This window comes from Hylaeus anthracinus, unplaced genomic scaffold, assembly GCF_026225885.1.
Source record: "Hylaeus anthracinus isolate JK02 unplaced genomic scaffold, UHH_iyHylAnth1.0_haploid 0, whole genome shotgun sequence".
Classification (NCBI taxonomy): domain Eukaryota; kingdom Metazoa; phylum Arthropoda; class Insecta; order Hymenoptera; family Colletidae; genus Hylaeus; species Hylaeus anthracinus.
This window is the reverse complement of record NW_026533254.1, coordinates 2,777,821-2,788,090: the sequence shown is the minus strand read 5'-3', so window position 1 is coordinate 2,788,090 and position 10,270 is coordinate 2,777,821. Positions and strand designations below refer to the sequence as shown.

Genomic DNA, 10,270 nt, shown 5'->3' with positions numbered 1-10,270 from the left:
GCCTTCTTCTAATATAGTTCAGTCTTCTGCAGTCTTCTGAATCAGTGCTTCTTCGACTTCAACCTGCAAGAGAACTGCGCCGTCATAAAACGCGCATCTTCTGGAGGCCCCCATGACAGGCTACCTGTAGCAGCTAGCAGATACACGCTTTTAAATTTTATTTATTAGTAAGTATAACATTAGCTTAAAAATCTAATATAATTAAAACTCCAATTTCAGATGTTTTATAATTTAATTTGATAATAATACATTTTATGTTTTGATTCTTTAAACACAATTTTTCATAAATTTCAATAATTGTGTAATAAAGGATTAATATATTCTTTATAATTTACAAATTCTTCAAAGTAGATATACAATTAATTAAAATATAAATTTTCTAATACAATTTGTTACGTTTAATACTTGTGTGAACATCAAATGCTACTGTTGTTTTGTTGTTAATGTTAGATACACAATTTGCCTGCTTGAAGAACATTGTTTATCGTTTCCGATACAGCCTTACTGAGGATATTGACGACCATCCTTTTTGTGGGTAGATATTCGAGACGTAGTGGGACACCACTGGTCACTACTGGTGGCTCTCCCCTACATTCTTGTTAGGCCTCTCTCAACGTTTCTTTTCACCGTGTGCTTTGTACGTTTCGTGTAACTTTATAATAAACTATCGGTTAAGTATTCGTGCGATTGCTGAAACTGTAGAAATTGACGAAGAAGGCGTACGGCAAATTTTACATAACAATTTTAACATGAAAAAAGTGTGTGCCAAAATGGCAATTTCATCAAAGAATTAGGGTTCAAGAAGATGAGGGAGAAAACCCCATTCATCATGCCAGGTCGAAGCATATCGACATCAAGCACCATTTTATACGACACGTCTTGCAAAAATATTCACTAAATCTCGAATATCTATCCACAGAAAGGATGATCGTCGATATCCTCACTAAGGCTACATCAGAAACGAAGAACGTCGAATGCATTAAAAGCCTTGGAGTCATTCCGAGCTCTAATTGAGAGGAGATGTTAGACATATTGGGTTGGCCCATAAGTCATGGCGTTTTTTTCCGATTTAAAATTTCGAGTTAAAAATAAAATATTTTTGTGTAATGATATATGTCATTTTAAAGAAAATTATTTGCTCTGCAAGATATTGTATTTCACTTTTTTGTTCGAATTAATTTTTGTTAAGTTGCGGATCATTAAAATGGAGTGTCAAATCGACAAAAATGAAATTTTCGACAACTTCTTTTTGCGTTTAATCGATGGATCAAAGCCACTGGTCTCTACTAGTGGCAGCTCTCCCCTATGTTCTTGTTGGGCCTCTCTCAACGTTTCTTTTTACCGCATGCTTTTTACGTTTTGTATCCTTAGTATAACTTTATAATAAACTGTCTTTATAATATTCCGACTCTGTTTCATCATTTGATCAATTCCCCTAACTGTTAAAATGTAACGAAAAATTCGTGTTTGAACAATAACTTTAATGTAAATAAAATTCATACCTTAATATCTCCAGTAGAGTCAAAATAATCTGTATGTCTAATAAAACAAATATGACACTAACGTGTAAAGTCAGCATCCGTAAGTGCTCATCCCGTGACGCTTATTTTATAATACATATGTATGTGTACATGTTCCAAGCGTGATGTATATTTATAGTTCTTTGACATAGAATTTAAATCGATGATAACACCGAAGTAAATTATTTCGATAATCAATATATATTAATGAATGTACATAATACATTATGAATTTTTCGAAACATTAACTACTATACTGGTTACACTATTATGACTTATTATACGAAATTATATAACACAATATTTCAAAACATTCTTTTCCCATACTTCCTTAAAGACATCATATGATGCCCTTAATGGGTGTGCAGCCTAATATCTTTAATGATAAGAAAAAGAAATATAAAAATTAGAGAGAATTAATTCTCAACTTTAAAGTTTATAATATGATAATTATAATATTATTATTATACAGGATGTACAATTGAGGATAAAGTGATTCTTCGTGCAAAAGCAAATTGAAAATATAGAATCAAATTTTTTGGTATGAATTTCCATTATAGAGAAGAAACAGCTTTAAACATCTATTGGATATGCATGCATACATATACCTGGCTTAATTGTAAGTCTCCAGCAAAATTTTGTATGCAACACTGTGACATCATGTACAACAAATAGAATTTATATTATAAGTGGAAGATCTTCCATTCATCCATAAAAATCTTCTTAATCAAATACACTTTATACTAAAATTACAAAGACAATATTGAAAATTTATCGGATATGCATGCACTTATTCAGTTGTAAATCTATATAATGGATTTTAGTATAAGCTATATTTGATTAGAATAGTTTTGTAAAGATAAAATAGACACCTTTTAAGGTTAATTCTGACAGTTTTCCAAAATGCTATTATTAGGTCGCATACAAAGCTTTGCTATAGATTTGCAATTATATACTTCAATTTGTTTTTGCATAAAAGATCGCCTCTTTTCTAGTAGTACTATCATCCTGTATACATATATACGGCAGTAATATGCTAATATACCAAGATGAAAGATTTCTATTTAAAATATCTTAAACATCGTGTCACATTTTAATTATCATTAAAGGATTAATATGTTTAATTCATTAGCACAATACTACTATTTTATAATTTATAATAAAATTATTCTTTTAATTTAAAATCTCATTAAAAATTGTTGAGTTTTATTGTTCCATAAAATTCAGTAAACGGGTACTCGTTTCTAGGATATTGAAAACATTTTTGAAATAAATTTAAAACGGGTTAGAATATCAAGAATGTTTCAATTGAGATCAAATTACATAATTAAAAAGAAGGAAATTATGTACTTTATAAAAATTTGCTTGTGCACATTTTTTAAAACGTACAGTTTCATGGCGAAAAATTGTTAGTAGAGCATGTTCATAAAATGTTTTTTTTTTTCTAAATAAACCAAGTTTTGTAGAAACGCGCTCGCATAAATGTATCTAAATATTACTACAAGGCGCATTGAGGCTTAATACAATTGTTCTAAATGGATGACTAGAGCACACATTTCAACTGTCGTTCATTTAAACCGTGTGAAGATCTACAACTGTCCACTTTCCAAACATATTATTTTTTCCTGTTGAGCATTATAAACTGCAGTGAAAAACAAACAGTTTCTTGGGAATTATGCAAAGTTATGTTGTACTGAGAAATGAAAATTGGATTTTTGATTTCTAAATGATCAATCGATCAAAAATATGATATCAGGATAATTAAAATTAGAATATTTTCCTATATACTTAATTATTCTACCGTCTAACGTTTCTGTTAAGAAACCATAAATAAAAGTTTGTATATTTAAACTATGATGAAGCATTTAATGAAAATAATCACGTCGAGAAAAGACAACTTTTTGATGTGGATTTAATTGATTCCTGAAACGTCTTGCTAAGAAAGCTGCAATCACCTGAAAAAACATAAACGTATACGATTCACAGTGAATTCATAATTAATTCTGTTTCTAACATCCATTAGACATCAATAACATCCGAGAGTTGATAGAATGTCACAATGGCGATATCGCCGATTTCAATCCGATTTTTGCTGGTAAGCTGGACATACATATGCATATACGTATAGCTAAATATTTGTGCCAACGCACGTTACTAATAAAAATATTTAAAGCTGAAGGTTTAATAAAACAAAGGCATGCTTTGATTACACAGAGTGAGAAAGAATACTCCACAATCTGAATTGTTAAAGTCAGTTGCATTATTAACTTCTAACTCGTAGGTTCGTTAAATCTCTAATATATTTCTAAATATCTTTCTTTCATCGTTTTTATCAACGAACATCATTTGAATAAAATATGGTCGGTAAGGAACAAACAACTGGGTCACTGGTGAGTATACGCTATAATTTCATTAAATACATTGAATTTGTTTGTACTTGCTGTACATTATTATGAACACTCAGTATGTATCTAGTTATTTTTGTTAAAGATTTACTAGATAAAATTTATTTGAAATCCGTGATCACTGTTGGATCTCACCTCATGCGCTTTACGAGACTTGTATGATAATATAATGTACATAATATGAATGAATGACATAAAAAATGTCTTGACAAATGTAAATATGATAACGTACAAAATAGAAAATTATAACATGAAACCACTCACCATCTATTAGGAGGATCGTATGAGGTGACAGAGGACATAACGATGGTGTTAGACTAGAGAAAAGCACTGGGATTAGCTCGTGGATCTTTCTGGTTCCTGTACCGCACAGTCAACCAAACACCAATGAACTGTAACGATTACACAGGTTAACATCAGATAAATAACACTTTTCATTACAACAAAGTGAAACAATTCACAGCTATAATGTACTTCTTAAGCAACATATCAAATTGTCATAGTATATGTCCAAATATAAAATAAGAATATATTCAATGAATTTTACCTCTGTGAAGCTAAAGAACAATCCGATACTGCCACACAATTTAAATGCATAGTCAATTGTAGATTCTAATTTTTCCATACACGATTTACATGCACAATCATCGTTTACAGGATAAGGACAACAAATTTTCTGAAAAATGAAACAGAAATTAGAGGAACTGTTGATTGCTATACATGTGTATGATTTATCATAAATATACATACATTTACATCTGTGCAAGACAGCGGACTTTGATTTTCTAATATTGTATTTACGGTATTATTAAATCCACAGCAAGTAAAAGTGACCTGGACTTTTGCTTTCAAGTCATTTCCAACACGTCTCCAACCCTAGAAATGAAAATAAAGATTTTTTTCTATGGTAAGTGAAAAACACTATTCTAAGATATTAATATTACCTCTTCTGCTAGTTGTTCTTGTTGCTTGGCATTAACAGCAAGACAAGCGCAAGCGATACTGAACTGAATCAGGAATAACAGGAACAAAATGAGCATGTACTATGTAATTACTATTAAGGACTATATTAGAAATATATTGCATGTATTCCTTCCCAGAAAAAAAGCAAAGTATAACTACTGTATTATGTTCACATACCTGTACATAAATAATAATCAGTTAAACAAACTAAACACCAATTGACATTTTCATGTTTATTTAAATATTCTTTGCATAATAATCCCTTGATGTATCACTATTCATCAATTCATAAAAGTAACACAAAACTAACACATAAACTGTTTTCTTATTTTGATATGGTATCGTACTCTGATATACTGCCACAATTTATGTATTAAAACTTGAAACAACTTATATAACAAAGTATATAATAAGATAAAAGCAACATGTTAGAATTATAACAAATGTTTCAAGACAGATGTAGTCAGACACAATAAAGTTTTTGCGAAATTTACATGACTATCTTATTTGTTATACTCTAATACATTGCATTCAATCCTGCATATTCAATATAATATTTGCCAACTTTGAACTTATATGAATCTTCAAGAGAATACATCTTGAATAATATACCGAAGTGAGCAAAGTTATATCAAATATTTTTCATATATAATAAATAAGCTTAAGTGTTTATATTTGAGCTAAAAAATAGTTAACGCGCAGACCTGTGTTTATTGGCATTTTTGTTACCTTGTTTTTATAATTTATATATACATATACAAAGGTTATCTTTATTGTTACCATTATACAAAATGTCTGAATTAATATTTGTTTAAATATCACCACAATAGAAGTTTACATTGAGGTATTTCACATCAATATGAATGTTTTAAAAGGATACAAAGAATAATAAAACTTGGTGATGTTTAACAGCTCCGATGAGACCAAGTATCGAAATAAGAATTAAAATCACACCACATGCTAAAATACCTCCAATTATGGGAAGATTTGTAACTAACGCAGAAGCTCTTCCATAAACAGCAACACCTATTAGAATAAACGCAACAACCTAAAACGTTAAAGAAATGTATCGATAAAATTTTCAACAGTTCAAAAACTGAAATGTGATTTAAATACTACTTCTGTATCTGTGTATCCTATAAATATACTAAACAAAATTGTAATTAGATGATAACAATACTAAAGTATTCGAATTTCATAAAAAATTCCTCCTTGTGAAATGTACCAATTTGTATTCACTTAAAAATGAGGACAAAGTAAACACGAAAATTCCACAATAATGGAAAATAGAGGTCAAATTGGATAATTGCTTTCATTGTTTTGTAAGTATCGTAGATTATCGTAAAAAATTCTTCCCTGTGAAATGTATCAATTTGTATTTACTTAAAAACGAAGACAAAGTAAACGATTCCACAATAATGGAAAATAAAGGTCAAATTGGATAATTGCTTTCATCATTTTGTATGTATCGTAAATTTTCGTAAAAAAATCTTCCTTGTGTAATGTATCGATTTGTATTTACTTAAAAACGAGGACAAAGTAAACGATTCCACGATAATGAAAAATAGGGGTCAAATTGGATGATTGCTTTCATCGTTTTGTATGTATCGTAAATTTTTGTAAAAAAGTTTAGTAAGTTTCTGTTTGAAGTAATGTAGATAATTCTGCGAATGAAAGTGTTGCTTACAATGTAAAGGATGTTTAGCGCCGTCAATGCGTTTTTCGAGCACGTAAACCCGCCGCACATCTTCGTATATGAATTTCGACCTCTTTGGCGTCCTCTCGCAAAGGTTCGTTGATTAATTGAATCACAATATTCTAATAATTCGTACACTTTGTTGCACTTTGTTGTCAATAGCGCGATTAACGAGAAAAACGCATGTACATCAACTCATAAATGCTGATGGCAGACAATTTGCAACTGTGCTTTCGCACTGCACACCTCGGTGCATCAAAACGAGTTCGACCTTTCGAGACTCAACACTGGGCGCGAAAAACAAATCTCAGAAATAAAGAATCTTAATCGAAATTTACGTAATCGTCCACCCATTAATACGAATTTGTTTTAAATGCATAATTCACTTTTGTTTGGTTGTACTTAATTTACTGTTGCGAAATTGGCGTGAATATGTGTAGTAATATACAAATATAATGCAATCATACTTATCCTGGTTTAGACAATTTGTTTTTAATAATTTATCGAACAGACAATTGAGTAAATTGTAAGTGTAAGTGTTTGATAGATTCGAATTACGTTCAAGCTTTAGATTTAATCGGTAGATTACCAAGCTATTCTTCAACAAGTGATTCTTGGACTTATTACATAGACTACCAAGGTGGGGGGATACTTTATACAAAATATTTAACACTTTAAAATAAAGTGTTTTATTATTTTATACATATTATATGAAATTAAAACAATATATTGCTAATGACTGATTAATGATTTAATATATTTGAAAGCACTATAGGCTATATTGTACAGGGTGTCCCAAAAATGTTGTAACACCTTGAAAGAGGTAGTTCTGGAGGTGATTTGAAACAACTTTTTCCTTAGCGAAAATGTTGTCCGAGGCTCCGTTGAGGAGATATTAAGAGAAAACCCCAACCAATCAGAGTGCGCGTATACCGTTGGAGCGGCTGTGGTAGCGAAGGCTACGCGCTAGGCGGTAACGTCAATGTCCTTCGATGAACATAGTCACTTGTTCGCGTACAAGCGCGGCCGCCTAGCGCGTAGCCTTCGCTACCGCGGCCGCTCCAACGGTATACGCGCGCTCTGATTGGTCAGTGTTTTCCGTTAATATCTCCTCAACGAAGCCTCGGACAACATTTTCGCTAAGGAAAAAGTTGTTTCAAATCATCTCCAGAACCACCTCTTTCAAGGTGTTACAACATTTTTGGGACACCCTGTATAATACCTATTGTGATAAAAATTAAATATGACTTTTTTTATTACAATCTTGATTTTATGAGACTGCATGTTGCACGAATAATCCATACCGAGGTAAATTAGATAAAATATAATCTTTTATACAACACAGAATTAATATTTACCTTCGAATAAATGGTTAGCACGTTTGAATGTCTTTAAATATTTCAAGTTACACGATGGTATACCATTATATTTCTATTTACAATTTCATAGATCTTTGTCTAACCAAGGTACGGCTTTCAACTATTTTGCAAGTAAAATTTGGAATATTTAATTATATTTAAAAAAATAGAGAATCCCCATTAATTAATGTCTGTAAATCATGTACTATTAAATTTTATTGTCATATTAGAATTGTGTATCTGGAGAATTTTTAAGTTTTCATTTTGTCCGTACAAATTTCCTATGGAAGATTTAAAACATTGTAGTAATTTAATTACCGTGTTATCTTTAATATGATATATTTATGATATTAAGTCTACGAGATTTCAGTAACATGCACGTACCTACTCGGAACGATTATAAATCACAAATAAGTACGTCCATGTAATTAGTAGGAGATAAAGCTTACACAGAAATATGTTCAAAATACATTCTCAGCGGCACTACAATAGATTATTCTAGGTATATACTTAAATTAAAAATGTAATCGTGATAATATAATACAAGCAGTAAATGGCATTATTAACTGATATAATCCGATTGAAGATGATAGTCAATTTTTTACGATAATTCGAACCGAGATTCGACGCAAAATGTTCTCCACGCTTTTAAAGTGTGTTTAGTTCCCGCGATGGAAAAAAATATATAGGCATCATAAATACATCCCGATAACAAGTGGCAAGATTAAGATTCTCCATACGGAATACAAAATTAAACATACGAGATAACGTTATAAACGTGACACTATATCGTTTTAGTACGACAGAAACGATTGTTTTCACAATAACTTGAGAAAAATTGAGTCATATCGAAATTTCATGACGTAGCTGACTAGCTTCAATTTTTTTTAATCGACACCAATTTTATCAGGAATACTTTTGTGTATTTCTGGGGATTCAACATTAATAGCACTCAATACCGAAGGTTAAGAATATAATATTATTTATTTAAAAAAGTACGTTTTACAGTATGACGTCGTATCTGTATTATAAATTATTATTCTTTTTAACATTTGCATAAATGTAGCTGAAGAGCACGTCCTTCGAATAAAAGAAACCCATTTCATTGTGATGTACAATTCATTTTGATCTTTTATACTTATATATAACCCATTACTGAATTTTATTATACATATATTAATATTTCTATTTTTATAATATTATTGATTTTCCAATATTGCTGAGATTTGAATTTCTTGGTAACTGGTTAACAATTTGTTCCACTAGTTGAGCTTGGACATTATTAGAACTTTGTTAGACCGTAGCATCTAATCATTGAATTCATTTCATGTTTGCTCTTAATGTAACAGACAGTTGTTTCCGCAATTCACTTAAAGAGTGCGAATTTTTTCGCGCGATGCGTATCCCTGATTCGCAAATACTGCACCTGTTATCAGATTCTTTGAAAACTCTTGCACCTACAACCTTGGTACTTGTACGTATCTCAATGTAATTCTATTATACTTCCAAGAATTCGAAGTCTAGGGCATACATTTCAGATACATGCTCCAATTGTTTTCACGGAAAACATGCAAATGCTTCCGTGGTCAATTGCAGGGGGGTGCGATAAAATAGTAAATAATAACGCACATCTAAATTATCGCTATTGTAAACGAAAAAGGCTTGCAAATGAAATTTAGTTTTAAATGAGAACTTAAAATTTTGACCACACTTCGTTCGACTACTGTACGAGTATCGATGGATAAAAATCATTCTACTCTCGTTTCTTGATGTTGCCCAAGAATGTGGAGATGTTTCATCATTTCTTTTATGTTTTGTATTGTCGGTCAAACATGTGGTGATTTATCTGTGATGTACGATTCAAGTATTTATATCTGAATGTCAAGGTAAGTAGACACATGAAATATTAATATGCCATTATCTATAGATTCTGCACTTTAAATTGTGTACAATAATTTATAGCAAATATGATGGGAAAGTACTGAAAAATGTGGTTAAAGTTGTAAGCCGAAACGTAATTTTCTGGCTTTCAATGATCATAACTTCGAAGTGAGTGCATGAAACTTAAAAATTCCAACGGTATTTCGTAAAGAAAAGTCAATATTTAAATAATATGCAAAGAAATATTGCTCAGATTGTTGGTTAGTAACGGTAAAACGCAACAAATTGAGATAACGTATTTCAGAATATTGATAGAAGTCATTTGTCAAGAAAGACGTGCACCTTCGGTTGGAATTCAAAAAATCCATTAAAAGGAACTTATCAAGAAAATAATGCTCAGAAATATATATTTAAGAAAACATTTTTGTACACCATGGTGACGAGCAT

The 10,270-nt window shown here is 30.8% G+C and overlaps 1 protein-coding gene across 2 annotated transcripts; it reads right to left on the bottom strand.

The window, feature by feature from the left end:
- Positions 1-297: 297 nt before the first annotated feature.
- LOC128896242 (tetraspanin-31-A) lies at positions 298-6,872 on the bottom strand. 2 transcript variants are annotated; one of them, XM_054159470.1, is made up of 7 exons: positions 6,576-6,866; positions 5,769-5,936; positions 4,870-4,968; positions 4,676-4,801; positions 4,473-4,601; positions 4,190-4,317; positions 298-3,475 (listed from the first exon to the last, which is right to left on the bottom strand). In XM_054159470.1, the coding sequence occupies exons 1-6, from the start codon at positions 6,633-6,635 to the stop codon at positions 4,243-4,245; spliced, it is 657 nt and encodes a 218-aa protein (XP_054015445.1). In that variant the 5' UTR covers positions 6,636-6,866; the 3' UTR covers positions 298-3,475; positions 4,190-4,242. The 2 variants fall into 2 exon arrangements, with proteins under 2 accessions (XP_054015445.1, XP_054015444.1); XM_054159469.1 differs by lacking the exon at positions 4,190-4,317 and having other exon boundaries at positions 6,576-6,872.
- Between the last annotated feature and the right edge of the window lie 3,398 nt (positions 6,873-10,270).